The following is a 26,823-nucleotide window of genomic DNA, read 5'->3' as shown; positions in this document are numbered from 1 at the left end:
TGACGAAAAAATTTTGCGGTTTTGAAATCTTGACGTTTTCATACCACGGTACACCTTGAAACCGGTAATCGGCTCTTTTTGTGACATTTTCTTTTTTTATGTCTTCTTGTCAGCTCTCAGCCAGAAACCCATTATGATGGTCCAAACACTGAGCGACGGTCAAGAGGCCACCCTCACCTGCAAGACTCCGGCCGTCTGCTTTAGCAAAGCCACTAACATCAGCTGGGCGTGGAAAGGAATTGGAGATGACTACTCACACGCTGTCATTCCTAATATAACGTCCATGACGAATTCCAGCTCATCTTTGACCTTCAACGCTTCAGCTGAACATCACAGGCGTGAAATCACATGCAAGGTCTCGTACTTGAGAAGCAAGGTGTCTACGGAGACAACAGTAACGCTGAACGTAACCTGTGAGTAGCACCCCCTGTCAAAATTGTGGTGTGTGCAATGCATTGTGGGACTTGCATGTCATGTTTCTCCAGGTGAATACAATGTAATGTTTTAACATTTACACAGTCACCAGTAGATGGAGCCATTCAACCCCAAATAATTTAAAGGACTGCTGTCCAAAACAACCATGTTAAAATGAGTATAGACCCTACTCACCTACGTCACAAAATGGGCGTGTCGCTGCTTCCGGCCACCATATTGTACCTCTTTTTCAGACTTATTCTCATTGAGTTCAATTAGTCGAGCTAGTTATAGAGCAATTCATGGAAGCCCCGGTGTTATCTGACGCTGTAAACTCATTGGATCCGTTGCATAAAAGGCGTTACGTGGAAAAGCTTCAGTTTATCCATTCGCCAGATCCGTATTTGATGCCTAAATCGATGTTTTTCGACCCGCTGGCTTCGCCTGACATCTAATACCCACACAAAATCAGCCTATTCTCACGAAAGTTTGAAAAACTTTAAGAGCTTGGAGGCTTATAAATGCTACGTTGCTGGTTAGGTGAAACACGTCCTCGTACACGAAAATTCGGCAGGAATCTTGTGCTCGGAAGGTGAGTTACGAAATTTTCAATTCAAAATCTTTTGTTCTTGCTAACATCCACTGTCAAGTCTAATGTATTTCATGTCATTTGTCAATGGAGCTAGGGTTTTTAATGATTATATGGTTTAGCGATAGCACTAACTACATACATACGTGTATGTTGTCGACGATTAGCCTAGCAATGATCTTAATTGTGGTTGTCAGCCCAAAACCCTCTAAATATATATTAAATGCATCTTACCAGATATAAAATGACTACTACATAATCTGTGGTAGTCGTTTGGAGCCCAGTTTCTCGTCGAATTGCAGCAGTCAATCGCGGCCTCCTCTTCGTGTCTCTCGGAATACGGTAAAAATTCAAGTCTCTCCGTCTATCTTCTCTGTTTTTGCAACCGACCGCCACACACGACTTCACCATTTTGAGTATTAATGTTGACGAGCAGTAAAACGTGCAATAATAGGAAGAATTTACGAAGCGCTAATGCATTTCTATGGCGAGTATGCGGACATCATGGCGCGGGGGCGTGGCTGTGATGTCACGTGAGTAGGGTCTATAGAGTCTACCCACGTACCACGTGTTCGCTGTAGGGTTCCGCCCACTTGTCCGTCAAAACGACTCTGTATTAGCATTGTTTTCAATTGATGGCGCAATTTAAAATGCATTTCATGGAAGACCCGGTGCTTTCTGATGCCGCAAACTCACTGGATCTGTTACATAAAAGGCGTTATGAGGAAAAGCTTCGTTCTATACAGTCGCCAGGTCCATATTTGATGCCCAAATCGATGTTTTTCGACCCACTGTCTTCGCCCTGTCTGCCTGACATCTGCTACGCTGATATTTAAAATGATCTTGTCCACACAAAATCAGCCTATTCTCACGAAAAACTTCAAGAGCTTGGACGCTTATAAATACTTCGTTGCTGGTTGGGTGAAACAGGTCCTCGTTTGGCAGGAATCTATCTTGTGCTTGGAAAGGTGAGTTACGAAATTTTCAATTCGAATTCTTTTGTTATTGCTAACATCCACTGTCAAGTCTAATGTATTTCATGTCGTTTGTCAATGGAGTTAAGGCTTTTAATGTTTATATGGTTTAGCGATAGCACTCACGACCAGTGTTGTTAATAACGGCGTTACAATATAACGGCGTTACTAACGGCGTTATTTTTTTCAGTAGTGGGTAATCTAATTAATTACTTTTCTCATCTTGGCAACGCCGTTACCGTTACTAAGGACGGAAAGGCATGCGTTACTATGCGTTACTATATTGGTCGAAAAGTCTGAGGGAGACGGACTCACCGAGACGACAGAGCAGAGCAGGAGCGGGGAGGAGGCAAGAAAGTTGTGACGCCGAGCAAACGCGATGCTAGGTAGCTCCAATAATACATGTTGTAGCCGATAGCCGACAAACTACGCCCGCATGTTATGGTAGATATGGTAGACATGGTAGATATCACATGCACTGTACATAGATATAACTAGATGCAAAATGACAGACATGGCACTAAATGCATTAGTAGACAGCCGCCATCTTAAAGCAGTAGGCTTTTTAGGACGGCTCTGTTGTAGAGAACCTTCCTAGCGAACCTAAGTAACTTTTTATCTAAAATACTTCTAAATTGGCAAAATCTTGACTTGAATCTATCTTTAAATGATGAAACAGTTTTAAAACTTTCATTTGTCGAAAGTAGAGAGAAGGGAACTAATGCAATAATGGGAGCAATTTTAACAACTTTTAACAGTTGATTCAGGGTAAAGGGTAAATAAGGGTAAAGAATTGGGCTCGGGCCAATTGTACCAAAAACCTCCACAAAAAACACATAGTGTGGCCAATGTTTTTTTAAAATTTTTTTATTTTATTTTATTTTTTTGAGGAAAAAAAAAAAAAAGAAGTAATTATTACCAATTACTTTGCCAAGTAACTAATTACTCTTACATTCAGGTAATTGAGTTACAAACGCAATTACTTTTTGGGAGAAGTAATTTGTAACTATAATTAATTACTTTTTTTCAGTAAGATTAACAACACTGCTCACGACATACATACGTGTATGTTGTCGGCGATTAGCCTAGCAATGATCTTAATTGTGGTTATTTGTCAGCCCCGTAGACGAGGCCAGTTTCTTTTACTTGGTACCAGCTAAATATTATTCAAAAAATAACGATGGTGGAAGAAAGGGAAGTCACAAACATCTTGAATTTGAAACTATGTCGTACTACGTCGTATGTTGTCGGCGATTAGCCTAGCAATGATCTTAATTGTGGTTGTCAGGCCAAAACCCTCTAAATATATCTTAAATGCATCTTACCGGATATAAAATGACTACTACATAGTCTGTGGTGATTTTTTTGGTGTCCAGTTTCACGTCGAATTGCAGCCGTCCATTTCGCTCTTCTATTTGGATCCCTCGGAATACGGTAAAATTTCAAGTCTCTCCTTCCATCTTCTCTGTTAGTGCAACCAACAGCCACACACGCCTTCACCATTTTGATTATTAATGTTAAGGAGCAGAAAAACACGCCGTAAATAGGAGAAATGTACGTAGCCGTAATAGGTTAACACTATGTTTTGACGGACAAGTGGGCGGAACCCTACAGCGAACACGTGGTACGTGGGCAGACTCTATAGGTAGTCGTAGGCGGAGTTTGACTTTTGGGGCAGGGGGAGCACAACTTGTTGATGAAACCGAAACGCAGTTTCAGCAATAAAATTAGTTTCAGCCGGGGCCGGATGTATGGGGGGGCCAGGGTGGGCACGGCCCACCCAGACGTGAGTCGTGCCCACCCAATCAAAATGACGGTGTTCTGTTATGTATAAAAGATTGATGGGTTTTGTGATTGAATACCTGAGTTTCTTTTACATCTTATTAGCATCATCTAGTGGACGCCTTAATTTACTGCATCTAATGCGCACTTTATTTGAATGAAACTGCAACACGGAAGGGACGTTGTTCAGTAGAGAATCAGACGACGACGGCCGCAGTCAGTTCGCACCGTCTCTGTGACCACTTTGCCTCGAATTTGAAGTTGCATCGCCGGTATTTATTGTTTAAATGTGTTTAAAAACGTAAATATGTGAACTGTGTGTACTTCAGTGCAAAAAAAGTGAGACAGATTCACTTAGCATGAAACTTGTGATATGCTAATTACCCACAAGTTAGAGGGTCGGCAAAATTTGCTAAAGATAGTGGAGTACATATGCGATTTCATATATCGTGCATATTTTGTGTTGAGGTGGTTGCAGTTCAACGTTGCATTCGTAGGAAGAATTGATGGAGAATAAGTTGTCTTTTAGCCAAAACTTGGCGTGTTCCACTGACATGCGGATACATCCTCTCTCATAGCTGTTTTCACAAGCAATCCCACAATTCTTTATGAGGTAGTTGTAGATGTTTCCGAACTCCACTGCAGACAATTCCTTTGGATTGTTTATCCAGCTATCAGCTGTGACTTTGTATGGGCAGATTTGCAGGCCAATACACGCAAATTTTAAGTAGTATTGCCTCCTCGCGTCTGTCGGCAGTGACTCGTGGTAATAATAAGTCATGTTTAAGACGTTTTTATGAAAAAAGATGCAAAACACAGCTGAAAATTATGAATTTTAGACAGCGTTTCTCTACGGCTGTTTACCTGTGCGTGCCCCCATCTCAAAATGGCGACACGTTGCCATGCGAGATGACGTCATCATAGCATCATGCCGACTGCGAAAATAAGTAGATAGATGAAGAAAAATAAATAAATAAAAATGCAGCCTCAACGGGACACAAGCCGGTGTCCTACTTGCGCCGGTCCCAAACCCAGAGAAATGCAGAGGGTAAAAAAAAAAAAAGCCTGCATTGTGGGTGCCCCCTCAAGTTTTCTTAGTGCCCACTCTGGTGGGTCAACCTAGATCCGGGCCTGGTTTCAGCAATAAAATTAACTTCCAAAAATAATTATAATAGTAAGTTGAAAATAAGCATATTTGTTTCCCATCATTTTTCAGGGGAATTTTATAACAGGCTGCTTAGGACAGCTATACTTTTCGCCAAAATTGTCATCCATTGCATATGGTACGCCTGCCGGTGTTAAATTTTGCACCCCATCAGAAATGGCAACTTTTTTTTAAAAAAATGGCCGCGAATACAGCGGTTACGGAGTAAACACTACACACTATTTTTAAATAAAGGAATATTAACTTATGTTTCATTTCATTTCATTCGTTTATTTCAGGCCATGATTCCTTGTCAAGACAAAAATATACAGCTCATATAATCATGTAACAAAAAAGAGCAGCAAAGCTGAGTAACATTACAACATCAACTACATGCCTGAAAAGGAGTGGGAAGAAGAAAATTTATTTAATCCCACCCCTATTCTCATCTAATTAAGAACAAAAAATTCTTGCTACTTCCTTCCAAAAATTTAGGCAACCAAAAAATCAGTCCAAACAGTTTTGCACATATACATTTACATACACATATACATTTGTCCCTTGTGAAGAAGTTACCACAGGTAACACACAAACCAAAAACAATTTCATACCAACATGGTAAATGAAAGTAAAACCATACCAACAATGGTAAAGGCCACACACACAGGACAACAAAATTATAAATGGCAACAATAACTATACCAACAACCGTCACGGACAATATACCAGCAATGGTGAGAAACAACCAATTTATTGGTGTAATTAAGACCTTATCTCAGTATACTGTGACCAGATCATGAATTTGTATAACCTTTTAAATCTGTAGATAGTTCGGCATTGCTTGTGTTGCATTCCCAGATTATTCCAAAGATTCACTCCACACAGACACACAAAAACTTTTACGAGTTGTTCGAATTTTTGGTATTAAGAAGTCTCCATATCCTCTTAAAGCTACCAAACATCATAGCTTTGGTTTTACTTAAATTTAATGATAATTTATTTATATCCATCCATTTTTTAATTTTAATTAGCTCCTCATTCACGACCTTTACCAACTCATTATAATTATTACTACTATAGAATAGATTGGTGTCATCTGCAAAAAGAATAAGTTTTAGAGCTTGAGATACATTAAAAATATCATTTATATATAGATTAAACAGTTTTGGCCCCAACACTGACCCCTGAGGAACACCACAAGCAATACCAAGTAGTTTTGATGTATACTGTCCCATTTTGACATACTGCACCCATTTGCTTAAATAATATTTTAACCAATTCCCTGCAACCCCACAAATTCCATATTTTTCCAGTTTATGAATCAGAATTTGGTGATTGATTGTATCAACTGCTTTTTTTTTAGATCACAAAAAATGCCAATTGCATATTTTTTCTGATCTAACGCATTAGTGATTTCTTCAGTTGCTTCAATCATAGCCATTGAGGTTGTTCTTCCAGTTCTAAAACCATACTGGCCTTCATTTATTATTTTATGTTTCTCCCGAAATTTTTCTAGTCGAGAATTAAATTTTTTTTCAAGAATTTTAGAAAAATTGGGGCAACAGAGAAATTGGTCTGTAATTGTTAAAACTGTATTTATCACCACTTTTAAATAGTGGTATTACTTTTGCAGTTTTCATTTGTTAAGGGAAAACACCCAGTTTGAAATGATAAGTTGAAGATATAAGTTAATGGTTTTGCAATGTTAAAGATGACTCCCTTAACCAATGTCATGTCAAGGTCATGGCAATCGGTAGATCGCTTACTTTTACACTTGAGGACAGTATTAATCACTTCCTGCTCGTTTGTTGCTGAGAGGAAGAGTGAGTGTGGATTTGGTTCAATTCTAACACATCCTTCGCCATTTCCATGGTCCGGAATGTCAAAAGCCAACTCCTATTGTTCATATTATGTTGTTTGCCATTTTTGCCCATAAAATAATCCGGATATGACAATTGACATTTCTTAATTAAATTATTGATTGTTTGATCGTGGACGGACATGTAGAAAAGTTCTCCTCAGACACATTCTGCCATGTTAGCTACACACAACAACTGCACGCCACTCTATCCCTGTTTATGTATTCGCCGTTTAGTTAAGCATTAATTTACGCCACATTCTTGTTGAACATGTATGTTTACAATGTTATCCAGTTTACAATCCAATTGAATGTAAAAGAGGGCTTATTCACCGCCACAACATCTTTGGGAGCAAAATATTATAAGGGTGCAAAATTTGTTGTACAGTTAGCGTCTTTAGTGGTGCAAATTGAAACTCCGTTCACTATTTTGGCTTGGCTCTCTGGCTTTTCATGGTCCGAATTTTTAATCCTTGGTTCTTCATCAGTCATTGTTGTCACTTTTTAATGCTTAGGTTTGAAAAAAATTCATATATCCATCTTGCCTCTTCATTCCTCTGGTGGTTTTGGCTAAGCAAAGCAAATGACCGTCTAAGCCGGTTCTAGTTGTGTTACTTTGTGGGTTTCTTGAATAAGACAACTTACTGAAAGTCTTTAGTCACAGAACAGAAGAGAGGCATCATCAACATTAACTGTCCACTTGCGGGCAGCTGTCTCGAGCTCGCTGTGCATCTCTGACTTCCGTGTGCTTTGGCGAGCAGACATTGTTAATCGAGCACGCAGCTATGATTTGCTCATATCATTACAATGGTCACATGATATGATAATTTTGACCCATTATAATTTTTTTTTTTGTTCATTTCATTCATTTTTGGTGTTTGCTTTATTACTAAACAACTTTTTTAGACAATATTTTACCGGAACATTCTCAATTCTAAAATCATATATAGGTAAGTCAATTACATGTAATGACACTTTTCTGCCACCGGGGGGGCCTGGCCACTCCGTAAAATCAGCATATGCAGTAGGAGCGGGAACCTCAGGGCACCTCACGATACGATACGATTCGCGATACAAGGCTCACGATAACGATTATATCACGATACAGCGATTATCGATATATTGGTCAGAAATTGGATACATGACATTCTACGATACAACTGTTGAAACGGGAAAAAAAAAAAAAGATATTTGAAAATAGAAAAAATACTGTTTAAGTCATTTATTAAACAGTGACACCTTTTCTGTGCAACATCGCTGTAAAATATAAATCTACTGCAAATTGTGCCCCTGCACATATAGAAGAAACCAACCACGACCACTGATAGCGCTTGGAGAGATCATGATGAATGGCACCCTTAATTTCTTTAAAGTTTTAAATCTTTAAAAAAATAAATAAATAAAAAGTGCCGTAGGTGTCAGCAGTTGAGCTTGGAGTGGGGCAATGATAAAATTGGTGGGTCTTTTCTTCGTATATGAACTTTGTTGCTTGGTTTGAGCTCTTCCGCTATCTGCTTCAGCATTTAAGATGTCAGACTTGCTCAGTCACAGTCTTCCTCACCTTAAAAAAAACAAAATAAAACAAAAAATATTAGCTACTTCATAGCGTTTGAGTTGAAATCCTGATATTTTTTTTTTGTGTTGGAAGTATTGAATTAAAAAAAATATTAATTGAATGTATAGAAATTAAAAATTCAATAATTACCTATTTTTAATATGTAGGCTACATCAATAATTACATATTTTTAATATGTAGGCTAGATTAATTATCATGCACATCACTTTATATATCTTGGAACCTATTCAAACCATTTTTATAGCTTATTGTATCAAAATGACAGTAATAACAGTTTGTGTAGTAAACTAGATGGAAATTGGTTCTCAAATAAATCGGTAAATTCATGTGGGCTTGTTCGATATTCATTTTCATCCAGTTTAGGGTCCTGGTTTATTTTATATCATTCAACACCAAATGTCATCAAAATAATACATGTAAATTAAAAAGTCCATTATATTGCAAAACTTTCTTACCTCAAGTGATGAAAGCGCAGCTCACAAACTCCAGTGTCCACTACGTCACCAGCTCCCATTGAAACTTATTTTTCTTAGACAATTCTTGCATACAGCAAAGTCCTTGTTCACCTTACTTCCTTTCTTGTTGGTGTAAAATCTAAAGTGTGTCCCCATTTGTGATTTGAAGCAATATTTTTCTTATTTTTTCCTCCACCGTTCTCACGGAGCTTTTTTATTTTTTCAACCCACTTGGAGCTTCCTCTCTTCTTCTCTAGACAACTTGTGCGCACTTTACCCTCACTGCCACTCCCAAGCGCCCCTAGTGGACCGCCAAGGAATTGCTCAACAAACATTGAGCAGTTTACAACATCCATACTCCATTGTATGGCCAATATGTTAAATAAAAGTATCGATTCTTGGCGGGAGCATATCGATAACCCATCGGGTTGCAAAATATCGCGATATATCGCTGTATCGAGATATTGTCACACTCTTAATATGAAGGTAGTCCCTGGGTTACGACGGACCCGACTTACGAGATTTTGACTTTTTTTTTTTTTTAAATGTTGACTTTTGTTCTGTAATGCATGCTTTTATTTTTGCGCAGGAAGCGTAGAACAGGAAGCGAGCGCATGTACAGATGCGCCCCCCCCACACACACACATACACACAGAGCAGCCAGAGGTGACAGCCTGCGCACACATTTGTTGCTTGTGAAGCATCCATAAGCATCGGCTGAATATAACCTCTTTTGTACCATTTATTGTGCGTTTTCAATTGTGGTCGAATACTTGGGGCGAGTTTATGTGATTGTTATTGATGATGTGCGGACGTTAACGGATACATGCTAATCGTTTGTTATTGCTGTATCTGCAGCTAGTTATAAATGCAAATTTGAATTGCTGTCATTAAAGATGATACTGATTTAATTTGTTTATTTTCATTTCGTTCTGCAAGTGTTGATGTCACGAGTAGCTGGATAAAACGTCAGCAAACCACATGGACGTCTGACATCATCATTTCGGAGCTTAGCTCACTATCAAGCTAAGACTTAGCTCCAACATCTTGGCGAGGACAGTACAATGACGTATAATGCATGTTTTTTGAATATTTTTTTTTTTAATTTAAAGGGCATTTTGAGGTATTTAAAGGATTAATTCATACATCGCCGGAGCAGGAACGGAACTCGTTCGTACACCGGGGACTCCCTGTATTATTATCATCATTATTAGAACTTGTTTTTTGTCAGTTTTAAACTTGTAATATTAATACATTATACATCTTATTCCTCGAAGTCTTGCCCATTTAATGAAGTAAGTAGTTCTCGGTGGCTCAGAAAGGTACTATTAAACAATCTTTGCAGAAGAAAAAGAATATGTGAAAATTCTTATATTATTTGGATAAATGTGTTTAACCCTTTCATGGACACACTATTTTTTGTGTGTGTTTTTAAACCTTATAGGGTTACAGCATCATCCAGGGCAGGCCCTGGGCGTAGGCAAGCCTAGGGCGTCATCTAGTGGTGGAATTGCTTTTGAGGGGGGGGGGGGGGGGGGTACACTGAAAAAGAATTTCTCACGCTGCGCTTCCAGAACGTTTTGTAACGTATTAGCCACCTGTTATTTTGGAGCATACCTGTATGTGAGGCAAGGAGAAACAGTCTACAGTTTTAAAGTTTGTTACCAGATCCAACTAATGATAAAGGACAAATAATGGCAGACGATTAAATCAAAGGTCATTGAAACTCACAGTTTCAAAACGAAACTAAAATTATCACATAACAACAATTGAAAGAGCATAACCAGCAATTATTTAAACAACTGGAACACTAACTAAATAATTAGCACAGAACATGAAGTTTAAATGTTATTTACATCAATTGCGTAGTGGTGTCAACAATAATCGATGCGGCGATGCATCCCAGTGCGGGGCATGGACGATTCGATTCGATGCGGGCAACAAGCCGAATCGATTCAGCGCATTTTAAAATATGTAAGTATGTCCAAAAATCTTCCCTTTGCAATTCCGGTGATGCAACGGATTTGGTTTCCCCATTTGTATTATTATTCTCATGTTTCATTTTTTCCACACCGCATAACTCTGGTCAAGTTTCCCACCAACCTCGTAGAAGCCAAAATGTTTCCAGATGTCTGCTTTCAATGTCTTAGGTGCATCAATAATCTTTCTTGCTCCATCTTTCTCTGCTTCAGCCATTGTTATTTTATGTCCTATCTCTTAGAGCAGGGGTGTCCAAACTTTTTGCAAAGGGGGCCAGATTTGGTGTGGTAAAAATGTGGGGGGCCGACCTTGGCTGACGTTCTTTACGTAGAACAATATATTTAAGCAAATTTTAGCAAGCCATTCCATGTGTCGTATTTGCTTTTTTTTTTTTTTTTTTTTAATCGATAATTTCAACAATCCTTTGTGGCCTTTGTGGCGTACTCTTTCGACTCTCGGGCTCTTGTGAAATACTGCTGCTGTACAATTAAACTAGTTTCAAGTTGCTTCTATTTCTTGCTACGTATCTTTCCTGTAATCTTGTACATGTCAGCGTGTCTTGTTTGGTAATATCACCTCACATTGAATTCTTTAAAAAAAGCGACGGTCTCTTTGCAAATGAGGCGGACACAGTTGTTGCGTATTTTAGAGAAGAAATACCGTAGTCCAATTTCCACCTATTTTTGAAGCGTCGGCCGTCGCAGTGAACTTTTTTGTTGTTGATTGTCGCCATTTTAGAAAATTGGGAGTAAAGAGTCACAGGGGGTAATGTTGCTTAGAGTGCTGCTGCCTTTTAGTGGGTAAATGAGGAGCAGCATTGAGTGTGTAAGCTACTTCATATGCTGGTAGCAGTACTGCTGACCAATTTATTAAGTCTGTGTGCGGGCCAGACGTTATTGATTTTATGACAGAGGCTGGGGGCCGGATGAAATTTGACCAAGGGCCGCATTTGGCCCCCGGGCCGGACTTTGGACATGTCTGTCTTAGAGGTTAGATCTTGTGCCCGAACCCGATTAACATTTTGGACCCGGTCCAAAATGTTAAGCATTCACGTTTGGGTCGGGTCGGGCTGCCGCGCCGGACTAATAAATTATAAATTATTTAAAAAAAAAAAATTTTTTTTTAATGGGATAAAACCGAGAGCAGGCTCTCCGTATTGTGCATTTGCTTGTGCACGCACATGAACGCCATGGCCTTCATGTTTTTTTTTTTTTCATATTAAACTTTCCCAGCGTTATTTCGTTGTGTAAATGCTTTTATATCGATCATAAAAATATGTAGACTATTTAAACATTAAGAAAACTTGGGTTTTTTTCTGCCAACTGAGGATTCGTTACGAAGGACATTTATATTTATGCACACAAAGGCAACAGAAATGTGATCCTTTTGAATCGTTTTTTTCTGCCAACTTTTTTTTTTTTCAGTTTCAGTTTATTCGCACATCATCAAATACAATACATGATCATACGCTAGCAGTTCACATGTTAAGATGGGCGAATCGGACACTCCAAAGAAGCTATTCAAAGCTTTTAGCAGGGGCCCAGTTAGACAAAACACACATACACACATGCACGCACACAAACAATTAACTGTGGACAATTACAAAATTTTGGTTACATTGGATTTGATAAGAGACACCAGTAGTGTTATTCAAAGAATCAGCATATTATATATACATTGCTAGGAGATGAGTTTTGAGTTTTTTCTTAAAGATGGAGATGGAGTGTGACATTTTAAGTGTTTCATCCAGTTCGTTCCAAATCTGTGGTCCTTTGCACACAATGCTAAAGCTTGTACACTTTAGCCTTCGTTTTTTCCCTGTGATTTGATGTTTTCTTCTGGTAGTGTATGTGTGTTGAGGAGTACAGACTGGGACGAGGTCACCTAATTTATAATTTAGTCTATAGATAATCTGATACATTACACAAGCATTTTGGTAATAGTTGTGGTCTTTAAGCCTCAGGAGGTGGTGGCGGTGAAAAATTATTTTAGTTGGAGCATTAAACTCAGACCATGCTAGGGCACGTATAACTTTTTTCTGTAGTATTTCAAGCTTTTTTAAATAAGTTTGATATGTGTTGCACCACATGACATTACAGTATTGTAAGTGTGGTTCAAATAAAGATTTATAAAAAATGAGAAGTGCAGAGAGTGGGAGATAGTGTCTCAGTTTAAAGAAAAGAGCAGCATATCTTGACAGTTTATGTGCAAGATCATCAATATGTTTTCTAAAATTAAGGCACTCATCAATATGGACTCCCCAAAATTTTGTAGAGTCGACCCTTTCAATGTTTTCTCCGTTTATGTTTAGGCAGATTTGTTTAGTGGCTTGTTTTTTATGGGAGCGAAACACAATGTAATTTGTTTTATTGATATTTAGAGATAGTTTATTACATTTTAACCATGTGTCTATTTTCTTTAATTCACTATTTATGATTTGCTCAAGTGCAGTTGGATTTTTATGGGAAAAAAACAAATTTGTATCATCAGCAAATATTACCTTATGTAAAACAGACGTGGCGTTAACAAAATCATTAATGTACAGGTTGAAGAGGAGCGGCCCTAAGATGGAGCCCTGGGGGACTCCATGTTTGATGACTTTGTATGATGATTTAGAATTGTTAATGTTTAGAATTGTTAATGTTGACTTGAAGAAATGAAAATAAATTGCTGCTGCTGCGTTTTTTTTCCCGCGTCACTCCAACAAAAAAAAATCGGGTTTTTCGGGCTGGGCCTGCAAATCTAGTTAATTGGTCGGGCTCGGGCCAGGTCGGGCTTCCATACCAGCGGGCCGTGTTGGATCGGGCTGGATTTTTTAGGCCCGATCTAACGTCTATTGCACAAATATAGTGGGCTAGGCCTACATTTTACTTTTGTTCTACATTGCAATTTAGTTGGTTTTGTTTGCAACTGAACTGATCCCTGGATTGATATTGCGATAAAGATGCTGCTGCACTACAATATTTTCTTTGTCGTTTTCGTCAATATTTACTTGAATATTTTTATTGATGGGTCGTTGTGACTAAAATACAGTGACTGTTATTACTGATTTTGCACAGGAGTTCAGATGTTGCACTGTGTGAAAAGCTGCTACTGTGTGTAAAAAAAAAAGAGAAAGCCCTGGTCTCATTCAAAGCACTAATTAAATGCTGTGATCTTTTTTTTTTTTTTTTTAATATATATATATCTGAAAGTATTTTCAACCAGGAGTGACACAAGAGCCAATAAAAAGTTGTTTAATGTCTGACCGCTTTTGTTGCCTCATGATTCACGAAAAATATACTTTGCTTTAGAATTTTAATGCATCCCAGGCTTTAATGCATCGCGATCGAACCGAATCAAATCGTGACCCTCTGAATCGAATCAAATCGTGGCCCTGCGAATCGTAATCGAATCAAATCGTGAGGGCAGTGCCGATGCACACCTCTACTGTTGTGCTGCAATGCATGCCGGGAGGCATGAAGCAAGTTGTAAAACAACACCTAAGACAGCAGGTGGCAGCAGAGGTTGTCTGTCTCTCCCAAGGGAAGTGAAAGTTTAAATTGAGCAGTGATGTCCAAATGAAGCTTCTTCAATCAATGAAGCATTGCAGTCAATTGATTCAAAGCTTCATGGTGGTTCATTTTCTCCATGGCTCTATCAAGTGGTCATAAAGCCCAAGAGGCAAATAGTGTTGAGAATTTGATGGCTATTTGTTTAAGAAAATGATAGGAATGTGCTTGTGTTACAGCATGAACAAAATGCAACAAGTTCTAAAAGGATAATTTGCCATTCATTTATATTTAGAAACAAAAGCCTCTACAGTGTTATGGCAAAATGTAAAATATTCAAAAGATATATATTGTTATTTTGTGTGTGTGTGTGTTTGGGGGGGGTGCCAGCTACTCGTTTACCTTGGGCACCTAGTTACCCATGGGCCTGGCACCGTCAATGGCAGCTAATGAGTTAACAAGGAAGTGACCCGAAAATGCCCCAAAATTAATAGGAAGTGAGTAAAAATCTACAGCAGGATCAAAGCATTTCCATAGAATTTACAGTGTATCACAAAAGTGAGTACACCCCTTGCATTTCTGCAGATATTTAAGTATATCTTTTCATTAGACAACAGTGACAAAATGACACTTTGACACAATGAAACGTAGTCTGTGTGCAGCTTATGTAATAGAGTTAATTTATTTTCCCCTCAAGGTAACTCAAAATATAGCCATTAATATCTAACCCCCTGGCAACAAAAGTGAGGACACCCTTTTGAAAAAACGTACATCCCTAAGTATCCAAATTGAGTACTGCTTGTCATTTTCCCTCCAAAATGTTATGTGACTCATTACAGGAGTGCTGTCAGCATTGCTGCAGGGATTGAAGAGGTGGGGGGTCAACCTGTTAGGGTTAGGGTTGGATATTAATGGCTATATTTGAGTTATTTTGAGGGATAATAAATCAACTCTATTATATAAGCTGCACACAGACTACTTTTCATTGTGTCAAAGTGTCATTTTGTCAGTGTTTCCCATGAAAAGACATACTTAAATATCTGCAGAAATGCAAGGGGTGTACTAACTTTTGTGATACACTGTACTAGGGTGACCAAACGTCCTCTTTTGCCCGGACATGTCCTCTTAATACGTGCTCTCCGGAAGGTCCGGCCGGGTTTCATAAATTTATGAAAATGTCCGGTTTTTATGATTTTTCACGGGACCAATTTGAAGAAATCCCTTCGGCCGCTAGGAGGCAGCGCCTGCCTGCGTTGACGTGGCTCCGACTAGTAGGGGCGGGAGAAGGAGTAGATCTTCTTCTTGTTTTTTGTTGGCAGTTTACCCTTTGTTTCATGGGGAATTACCACCATCTAATGTCGGTATTATATTTTAAGTAGGAGCGCCTGCCCAGTTAAGAGTTTTTTACGATAAATACTTATATAACGGCAACTGTTGACTTCTGTCGGAGATTTGTACTGGCGTAATCTGTAAAATCCCGTTTGGTGTTGCATCGTTGCGCTACCGATGATTGTAAACTTTTATAGCAAAGTTTGATTTTGCCTCGCCCGGTACTCGCTAAAAGGGTAGCTATCAGTTTGCTCAGCCGCGCTAGGCATTATGGGCGATGTAGTTTTGAAGTGCTGCGTTTGGAAACATGCTGGTTGAATAGCTTGTCAGTTTATTTTGGTTATTGTTTGCGTACAATCTAAAACACTGAATGGGAATAAAAATTGAGTGGGAATAACAATTTGTCAGCGACAATTGAGGTTGTCCACCTCCGTGAAGTTGGCCCCCCATCAGACGCAAATTTATATAAAAATTATGTCAATCGTTTGTGCTATGATTGTGCTGGTTTGTGCTGCAAAAAGTTTCGTTTGTGCCATCATCGTTTTGCAGTTATTAAACATTGTTTTTTTAGGTCATCCAGAGTTCACCCAGCCCCCCATCTGTGGCGGAATGGAACCCCGGTGGTGTCATTTGATTCTGCCTCGTTAGTGCTGGATTGTGCTGCAAAAAACTGCGGGCCGGCCTTGACTGCAGTCTGCAACTTGCGGTCTCATGTCCTGCTCTTTATTCCTGTGAAATAAGGGAAATAATTAGACCGGCTCGGACTAAAAATGGCGATTTGAACAGCAGGATATTATGGCTTACTTACAGTGTTTAAATTTTTTGGTCGTCGTCGTGCAGGAATAAGATTGCGTCCACTGACAGGTTTCAGTGACGTTCTCCGCTGATCTATTGTGCGGCCCTCAGCGCTGAAAACTGAGGTCATCACTTTACATTATTATGAATATCTCGAAAACCGTAGCAGTTCAAACAAAACTTTTTGCAGCACAATCCAGCACTAACGACGAAGAAAAAAATGGCATCATCGCCGTTCCATTCTGCCGCAGATGGGGGGCTGCGCGTGACGTCATCACTAGACATTTTTATGAATATCTCGAAAACCGTAGCAGTTCAAACAAAACTTTTTGCAGCACAATCCAGCACTAACGACGAAGAAAAAAATGGCATCATCGCCGTTCCATTCCGCCGCAGATGGGGGGCTGCGCGTGACGTCATCACTAGACATTTTTATGAATATCTTGAAAACCGTACTAGTTCAAACAAAACTTTTTGCAGCACAATCCAGCACTAACGAGGCAGAATCAAATGACACCACTGGGGTTCCATTCCGCCGCAGATGGGGGGCTGGGTGAACTCTGGATGACCTAAAAAACAATGTTTAATAACTGCAAAACGATGATGGCACAAACGAAACTTTTTGCAGCACAAACCAGCACTAACGACGAAGAAAAAAATGGCATCATCGCCATTCCATTCCGCCGCAGATGGGGGGCTGTGCGTGACGTCATCACTAGACATTTTTATGAATATCTCGAAAACCGTAGCAGTTCAAACAAAACTTTTTGCAGCACAATCCAGCACTAACGAGGCAGAATCAAATGACACCACCGGGGTTCCATTCCGCCACAGATGGGGGGCTGGGTGAACTCTGAATGACCTAAAAAACAATGTTTAATAACTGCAAAACGATGGGGGGCCAACTTCACGGAGGTCAATTGTCGTGATAGTTAATTTATAAAAATGTCGAGTTGGCACAAAGCCTACTGTGTGTGCGTATTGACTGGACTACATTTTCATGGGCCTGCATTATATATATATTTTAATCATTATTCGTTTTTTTGTTTTGTTTTTTATTTAAGGTTTGATTTTTTTTTTTTTTTTGGAAGAATAAAGCCTGTTGAGTAACCAGTTGAGTAAAAAAATATTTCCATATAGTGTATAATAAATACTATATGGCAATCGGCCTATGTTTTTTAAAAAAATTTTTTAACAAAACTGAATTTTTCTATCCGGACGGAGGAGGCACACTTTAAATATATTAAAGATATATAGGCATCTTTGAGTGGACTTCGAGTAAAAGTCAAGTATCTCGAGGCCGGGCCGAGTGTCCTCTTTTTTGGAAATCAAAATATGGTCACCCTACACTGTACCCTCAAATTTAATTTTCTAGTTAAAAAAAGCTTCAATTCCCTGGGATAGGCAAAATAAAGGTGTCATCTTTCCCTTTAATAGTTTGAATATCACATTTTCCTTCCAGATGTAAGGCCACCATCCATCTCAGGTCCAACAACAGTTAAGTCAGGCGACCGCATATCTCTTACATGCAACGTGGACACTTTCCCGCCCTCCGTCGTCACGTGGAAATTTCCCAATTCCAACACGACAATTATCCAAAATGAACTCCAGCCCAACACAACCATCACCAGCTCTGACCTCGTCATCCCAAATGTGACGTCGGCACACTCCGGGCGCTACGAGTGCACGGCGGCTAACTATACAACACACATGCATGTGATGGTGACATGTGAGTACAATTAACAACGCCGATGTAAATTTGCAGTTTTTAGCGGTGCCACTTCTCATATATTTTCAATTTTTGCAGGGTTTGCAGGAATCCTACCTGGGTCTGGTTGTTTACTGCAAGATCAGGTTTTGACCTGCGTGTGCATCAGCAGCGGGGTCCCACTGCCTACTGTGACATGGCCGACGCTGGACAACAGGACGGCGTGCACCGTCAACACCGTATCTGACGACAGGGTAAACAGCAGCATCGTGTTAATCGTCCGCGATCGTGACATCTCTGCTGTGGAGTGCGTCAGCATGCAGGAGGACGAGCGAGAGGGGAAAACACTTGAAGTTCAGAAAATATTGGGGGAAGGTAGGAATGCTTAGAATTTCATTATTTAAACATAGATTCTGGAATCGACTGTATAACTGTAGTTGTGGTGTCCCAAAATTTTGACTTGCTACTAGAAAATGACTTATTTTTAGAAGTATGGCTCAAAAGTCTAATTTGTCCTTAAAATTGTCAGTCCCGCTCTGGCCTACGGCGACCCATAGGTGTTCTCCAGCTTCTAACTTCCATTCTCCTTCCTACCCGAGCATGCTTCCTGGGCCCCGGCGGGGTGTCCGTGTCAGTCAGGGGGTTGCAGTCCCTCGTCCTATCCCTGAGGGTTGGTTAATGGGGGCATGCATGGTCCGGGGGACCGCCCCGGGCCCCAAGGGGATGATGGTGGCGCTTTTGCCAGAGCTGCAGGGGAAGCCGTGTGCTGCACTAGGTCATCTTGATTGACGAGGGGCAGTGCCCGAGACCCCGGGGTGGCCCCCATGCAGCATTTGTCGCCAGGACTATCCCATGGTTCATGAACGACTACTGTTGGTGCAATTAGACACATTTAGGTAAATGAGATTGTTACTGCTAGGATTAGCGAGCAGGTAGCATAGGATTGGATGTCAACATATCCACACTGATAGGTGATTTACATAATACCGGGCTCCCCATTTCACATTGCTGGAATTGTGAATGCTCCATCTCGCCTAATCACGTTTCCTCTCGACTTGCCTTCAGGCTTGAAAATGGGTCAGGGGTTAAAAAGGTGAGAAGGGTGTGGAGGAAATATGTTCCGGTACACTGTACAACCCAACAAAATATTGAGCTCTGTCGACCCACACTGTGTTTCAGCAGGGCCATGCAGAGACCGGTGGAGGGGCGGGTGCTCGGAGATCAAATGGGGCACATGAACAAGTACTTATTACACCTTAAAACAACATAACTTCAATTTTAACCAGCTTTAGATAATAATTGGCTGCAACTGTGACATACTTTAATTGGGAGGGGGCAACAGTGAATAGAAATCAAAACTGTCATCAACACTATCTGGCTGTGACTCAGTCAGTCTGCCTCTTTTCTTCCTTCAACCTCTGCATCAAAACTTCCTTCCTCAACTTGTTCATCTGAGAACAAACCACATCAGATGGTCACTGAGCCACCAACAGCACAGTTTTCTCAAAATTATTATTTCATTATTATCCATACTAAACAACTCTAGCACCTAATAATTAATAAAGCAATGGCATAAAATCTTATAGAAAAATAACATTGTAATTGTGTTTATAATTGTATTTTAAACCTGACTATCCTTGCAAACTTATTCTTACCAAGTGTGCTATTCACCCAGCTGATGAGGTATCCACTGCCTTTAGCAGCTTCATCCAGCCCTTTTTTTAATCGGTCAATCTCCTTTCCTTACAAGGCATATATACAGTGCCTTGCAAAAGTATTCGGCCCCCTTGAACCTTGCAAACTTTCGCCACATTTCAGGCTTCAAACATAAAGATATAAAATTTTAATTTTTTGTCAAGAATCAACAACAAGTGGGACACAGTCGTGAGGTGGAACAAAATTTATTGGATAATTCAAACTTTTTTAACATATAAAAAAACTGAAAAGTGGGGCGTGCAATATTATTCGGCCCCCTTGCGTTAATACTTTGTAGCGCCACCTTTTGCTCCAATTACAGCTGCAAGTCGCTTGGGGTATGTTTCTATCAGTTTTGCACATCGAGAGACTGACATTCTTGCCCATTCTGCCTTGCAAAACAGCTCGAGCTAAGTGAGGTTGGATGGAGAGTGTTTGTGAACAGCAGTCTTCAGCTCTTTCCACAGATTCTCGATTGGATTCAGGTCTGGACTTTGACTTGGCCATTCTAACACCTGGATACGTTTATTTTTGAACCATTCCATTGTAGATTTGGCTTTATGTTTTGGATCATTGTCCTGTTGGAAGATAAATCTCCGTCCCAGTCTCAGGTCTTGTGCAGATACCAACAGGTTTTCTTCCAGAATGTTCCTGTATTTGGCTGCATCCATCTTCCCCTCAATTTTAACCATCTTCCCTGTCCCTGCTGAAGAAAAGCAGGCCCAAACCATGACGCTGCCACCACCATGTTTGACAGTGGGGATGGTGTGTTCAGGGTGATGAGCTGTGTTGCTTTTACGCCAAACATATCGTTTTGCATTGTGGCTAAAAAGTTCAATTTTGGTTTCATCTGACCAGAGCACCTTCTTCCACATGTTCGGTGTGTCTCCCAGGTGGCTTGTGGCAAACTTTAAACGAGACTTTTTATGGATATCTTTGAGAAATGGCTTTCTTCTTGCCACTCTTCCATAAAGGCCAGATTTGTGCAGTGTACGACTGATTGTTGTCCTATGGACAGACTCTCCCACCTCAGCTGTAGATCTCTGCAGTTCATCCAGAGTGATCATGGGCCTCTTGGCTGCATCTCTGATCAGTTTTCTCCTTGTTTGAGAAGAAAGTTTGGAAGGACGGCCGGGTCTTGGTAGATTTGCAGTGGTCTGATGCTCCTTCCATTTCAATATGATGACTTGCACAGTGCTCCTTGAGATGTTTAAAGCTTGGGAAATCTTTTTGTATCCAAATCCGGCTTTAAACTTCTCCACAACAGTATCTCGGACCTGCCTGGTGTGTTACTCGGTTTTCATAATGCTCTCTGCACTTTAAACAGAACCCTGAGACTATCACAGAGCAGGTGCATTTATACAGAGACTTGATTACACACAGGTGGATTCTATTTATCATCATCGGTCATTTAGGACAACATTGGATCATTCAGAGATCCTCACTGAACTTCTGGAGTGAGTTTGCTGCACTGAAAGTAAAGGGGCCGAATAATATTGCACGCCCCACTTTTCAGTTTTTTATTTGTTAAAAAAAGTTTAAATTATCCAATAAATGTTGTTCCACTTCACGATTGTGTCCCACTTGTTGTTGATTCTTGACAAAAAAAATTAAATTTCATATCTTTATGTTTGAAGCCTGAAATGTGGCGAAAGGTTGCAAGATTCAAGGGGGCCGAATACCTTTGCAAGGCACTGTATATAATGAAATATAAATCTTTAAAAAAAAAAATTTTTTTTAAATCAGACTACCCGGTGGCTTTTATTTTCAAAGCTTTCTTAATTTCTTTCTCTCTCAATAACTATGGAGGTGGATTTGTGTCTTTATTATTCAATCCCCCCAAAAAGTTGCTTCAATCAAAAACAAAGTTTATTCAATCAAAATATATATTTTTAATCCCAAAAAAGTCACTTCAATGAAAAAAATTGTTTTTGATTGCAAAAATAAATTTGAGACAAAAAATCATTTGAAAACTATTTTTCTTGATTGAAGCAACTTTTTCCATTGAAGTAATGTTGTTTTGTGTTTGGACCACATTTTGGCTAGGACATTTGTGTCTTTGTTATTATTCAATCAAAAACTAAGTTGCTTCAAATAAACAAAAAAATAATAATAAATAAACCTCACTTAAATTAAAAAAGAAAAATATTTATATAATGTCTTTATATAATGCAAATAAGGTTGCTTAAAAGTTGGTTGGGACAATTTGAGCATCCTGAAAAGTTGGTAATGTTGTGTCCCTACCTTCCCTATGCAAACCTACGCCCTTGGTATCGGCGTAATATTTCTTAGAACTAGCCAATGCATTTTAATGCCGTATAGAAACCGGTGCGTCACTAGTATTCTCGTGTCATAAAAAATGTATTCTCGACATTCTCCAACTTATTAACAGTTTATTCTAACACAGTAATACATTATTTTTACATTACAACTTGAAGAAATCTGACCTTTTAGCCAGATTGCCGGAATCGCGGCAACCGAACCGCCAGACCCGCGCTGGCGCAGCTCCAACGACCCGAGCCGGCGGAAATCCATCAACCCGGCCAAAAGGCCAAACTCCGCGCATTCACCTTAGTCTTAACCCCTTGTACTGACGCCAGTTTGAAAGCTGGAAAAAGGCTTTGAAGCACAAGTTGACAATTTATTCAGGTTGACAGCGATTAGGCAAACAGAAAATAGACTCAGGTGTGGATTCAGGGTCACCATATCACACGTCAACAACAGGTTCCTGAGAAAAATGACAGCGATTAGTTAAACACACAGTCTTTTTGAAGGCTCTCGCGGGGCGGGCAGTGGGCAGAAGAACGGTGTGTTTGGGCGTTGTTTAGGATTATTGTCTGTTTGTGGATTGGACAGGAGGATTCGGGAGTTATTGTTGTCAGGGCAACGAGGGTTGTGGATTTTGCCACCTCAGCGCTACGTGAGTGCTGAGAGTTCATTTCTCGGTCGCGGGTTCCTTCTTATCAAATGTTCCTTGTCAAGACAAGATGTCCTGCCATTTGTTCTGGACTGTCCGGAAGAACTGATTGTGGGAGTTGATGTTGCAGATGTGGCCTTGGAGATGTCTTACTCCTTCAAACTCATTCTACTGATATTCCAATTTTTGAGTTGATCTAATGAAACTCAAAGTAATTCTTGTAAATTAGCAATTTTTCATGATATTTGTCAAAAAGTGTCCTCCCTCCCCATGTTTTGTGCAGACCAAGCCTTCAAAAGTTTCCTTACAAGTCTGCGTCCGGATGTCTTCATCGCATTTTTGAGCGGCGCTCTGCTGTCCGCCATCTTGTGTTGGTCATTCCGGAGGTGTTGCAGGTGCGCCATCTTTCCCTTCGCTATTTTTTTTGGATACACTCACAACACTTTGTGCCCATGTTCATGTGTAGAAAACCAAACAATAGCTCCGGTAGTCTGGATATGGAGCTGGTTGCCACACAAGAGGACCCACAGGTATTTATTTACAGTACATACGATTTACCATAGACTTCATAATTGTATTGACGAGTCAATTCGGCCAGCCACTGCGTAACGCCTTCAAGCAGGGGGCATCCCTCAATCCGCTTCAGTTATTTGGAGTCGGTCGTAGCGACACATGAAGCATTCAACGGCAGATTTAGGATAAAAGTACGAAAGCTGTAACGCATACTAACAGGAAGGATTGTCACAGGAGTGATTTGTTCGAGGATTCAAGGTAATTATTATACTCTTAGTATCATGCATGCATTTTGAAACGTGAAAAAAATCAATGGGAGAAATTAGCTGCTACGGCATCGGCGTCAAAGTTCGCAATATTTACGTCAAATAGATGCTTACTGCAGTTTTTTTTTGCTTTTAACCAAGAATCGAGACTGCTTTACGTCCATATCTATAAGGAATTCAGGGATTTAAGCATTTATTTACAAGAATTTTCTACGTAAAAAGCATGTTTACATCAGGCGGCCGCTAGCTACATTCACTAACAGACTAGCATTGTACTTTGACATATTTACTGTACGTAAAATAAATGATAACAACCCGTTTTTTTGTTTTTAACCAAGAATCGAGACTGTTTTACGTCCATATGTATAAGGAATTCAGGGATTTAAGCATTTATTCACAAGAATTGTCACTGGAAAAGCTCTGTTTACATCAGGCGGCTGCTAGCTACATTCACTAACAGACTAGCATTGTACTTTGACATATTTACTGTACGTAAAATAAATGCTAACTGCCGTTTTTTTGTTTTTGTTTTTTTTTAGCTTTCAACGAAGAATCGAGACTGTTTTATGTCCATATCTATAAAGACTTCGATGATGTAAGCATTTATTCATAAGAATTATCACCGGAAAAGCTCTGTTTGCATCAGGTGGCCGCTAGCTACATTCACTAACAGACTAGCACTGTACTTCGACATATTTACTGTACGTAAAATAAATGCTAACTGCCCGTTTTTTTTTTTTTGTTTTTTTTTTTTTTTACTTTTAACGAAGAATCGAGACTGTTTTATGTCCATATCTATAAAGACTTTGGGGATTTAAAAATTTATTCACAAGAATTATCACCGGAAAAGCTCTGTTTACGTCAGGCGGCCCCTAGCTACATTCACTAACAGACTAGCATTGTACTTCGACATATTTACTGTACGTAAAATAACTGCTAACTGCCCTTTTTTTTTTTTTTTTTTTTTTTTTTTTTTTTTGCTTTTAACGAAGAATCGAGACTGTTTTATGTCCATATCTGTAAAGACTTCGGGGATTTAAGCATTTATTTACAAGAATTCTCACTGGAAAAGCTTTTTTTACATCAGGCGGCCGCTAGCTACGTTCACTAACAGACTAGCATTGTACTTCGACATATTTACTGTACTTAAATGCTAACTGCCCGTTTTGTTTGTCTTTTTTTTCTTTTAGCTTTTAACGAAGAATCGAGACTGTTTTATGTCCATATCTATAAAGACTTTGGGGATTTAAGCATTTATTCACAAGAATTATCACTGGAAAAGCTCTGTTTACATCAGGCAGCCGCTAGCTACATTCACTAACAGACTAGCATTGTACTTAGACATATTTACTGTACTTAAATGCTAACTGCCCGTTTTGTTTGTCTTTTTTTTCCTTTAGCTTTTAACGAAGAATCGTGACTGTTTTATGTACATATCTATAAAGACTTTGGGGATTTAAGCATTTATTCACAAGAATTATCACTGGAAAAGCTCTGTTTACATCAGGCGGCCGCTAGCTACATTCACCAACAGACTAGCATTGTACGTCAACATATTTACGTGAAATAAATGCTTACTGCAGTTTTTTTTTAGCTTTTAACCATGAATCGAGACTGTTTTACGTCCATATCTATAAGGAATTCAGGGATTTAAGCATTTATTCACAAGAATTATCACCGGAAAAGCTCTGTTTACATCAGGCTACCGCTAGCTACATGCACTAACAGACTAGCATTGTACTTCGACATATTTACTTAAAATAAATGCTTACTGCAGTTTTTTTTATTACTTTAACCAATAATCGAGACTGTTTTACGTCTATATCTATAAAGAATTTGGGGATCTAAGCATTTATTCACAAGAACTTTTAACGAAAAAGCTCTATGTCGGTGATTCCACTAGGTCAGCCAACAATGCAGGCCCCCTATTTATCGGCCCAGTGCCCCGTCAATACATTATGAAGTCTATCGATTTACTAATTAAATGTTAATTCTGAGATCGACGTACTTCCTCGTCAGGTGTATGGCCTTAAAAATGGTGGCAAAGGGGCGACCAGGGCTGACGTGGAGTACGCCGACATCAACTTCTCTGTGCTGAAGAGAAACAACACCAGGGAGGCGGCGACTAATTGCCAGGCCACCGAATACTCAGAGATCAAGACAAAAGACGATGGTGACCAACCGCGCGAGTGTGACAACGATAAAGAAAACGAAAAAATGGAGGATAGTACACAATGCGACAATGATAAGGAAGAGGAAGCCTTATATTCAAACGTGAATGACGCCATGATGTCATGAGTGATCACGCTAATAAATTTCAACTGTAGTGCATAGTCCTAAACTTTTTTAAGGATCTTTTGTGTGGTCACTGGTGACATTTCTCACGTTGCAGCATGTGACCTGATAAAAAACGTAAATTCACACAGCAAAGAACCGTGCAAAACGGAAGAAATAGCTGAGGGTCATCAAGAGACTAAACCGGTGTTCTGTCAGATTATCATTTAGCACACGATTTAAAATACTTTCAAATGCTAGTTTGTACTGTAGATGTAATTGTGGACGAACCACGTTTGGTGTACACTGACCTGCATTTCATAATATTTTGTGGCCGATACCGAGTCCGACAGCTGGCCAATGCCGATACCACGTATTTTTGAAAAAATATATAGACTTTTCTTTTTCATACTAAATTATTGCATGCTCACTTGAATGTAAACTAATTGCTATCATTGCTTGTTTAGACGCGGCTTAACTTAAAGGGATCCTCGATCTCCGAGCCTGCAAAACGTGGCGCCAACTATCGGTCAAAATACAGTGGGGCGAATAAGTATTTAGTCAACCACTAATTGTGCAAGTTCTCCCACTTGAAAATATTAGAGAGGCCTGTAATTGTCAACATTGGTAAACCTCAACCATGAGAAACAGAATGTGGAAAAAAAAAACAAAACAGAAAATCACAGTTTGATTTTTAAAGAATTTATTTGCAAATCATGGTGGAAAATAAATATTTGCTCAATACCAAAAGTTCATCTCAATACTTTGTTATGTACACTTTGTTGGCAATAACGGAAGCCAAACGTTTTCTGTAACTCTTCACAAGCTTTTCACACACTTTTACTGGTATTTTGGCCCATTCCTCCATGCAGATCTCCTCTAGAGCAGTAATGTTTTGGGACTGTCGTTGGACAATACGGACTTTCAACTCCCTCCACAGATTTTCTATGGAGTTAGGTCAGGCCACTCCAGAACCTTGCAATGATTCTTATGAAGCCACTCCTTTGTTGCCCTGGCTGTGTGTTTGGGATCATTGTCATGTTAAAAGACCCAGCCACGTCTC

At 39.6% G+C, this 26,823-nt stretch overlaps 1 protein-coding gene across 2 annotated transcripts in view; it reads left to right on the top strand.

The window, feature by feature from the left end:
- The window catches only part of LOC130914387 (sialic acid-binding Ig-like lectin 14), a 40,253-nt gene extending 13,911 nt beyond the window's left edge, over window positions 1-26,342 (top strand). For both annotated transcript variants that reach the window (XM_057833530.1, XM_057833529.1), the window contains 6 exons: window positions 114-413; window positions 17,850-18,116; window positions 18,195-18,470; window positions 22,991-23,102; window positions 23,174-23,237; window positions 25,506-26,342. In XM_057833530.1, coding sequence (XP_057689513.1) covers window positions 114-413; window positions 17,850-18,116; window positions 18,195-18,470; window positions 22,991-23,102; window positions 23,174-23,237; window positions 25,506-25,784 — 1,298 coding nt within the window. In that variant the 3' untranslated portion in view covers window positions 25,785-26,342. The remainder of the gene's footprint in view (window positions 1-113; window positions 414-17,849; window positions 18,117-18,194; window positions 18,471-22,990; window positions 23,103-23,173; window positions 23,238-25,505) is intronic.
- Window positions 26,343-26,823: the final 481 nt, after the last annotated feature.

The sequence above is a fragment of the Corythoichthys intestinalis genome, chromosome 4, assembly GCF_030265065.1.
Source record: "Corythoichthys intestinalis isolate RoL2023-P3 chromosome 4, ASM3026506v1, whole genome shotgun sequence".
Lineage (NCBI taxonomy): Eukaryota > Metazoa > Chordata > Actinopteri > Syngnathiformes > Syngnathidae > Corythoichthys > Corythoichthys intestinalis.
This window is presented reverse-complemented; position numbering and strand designations above follow the sequence as displayed.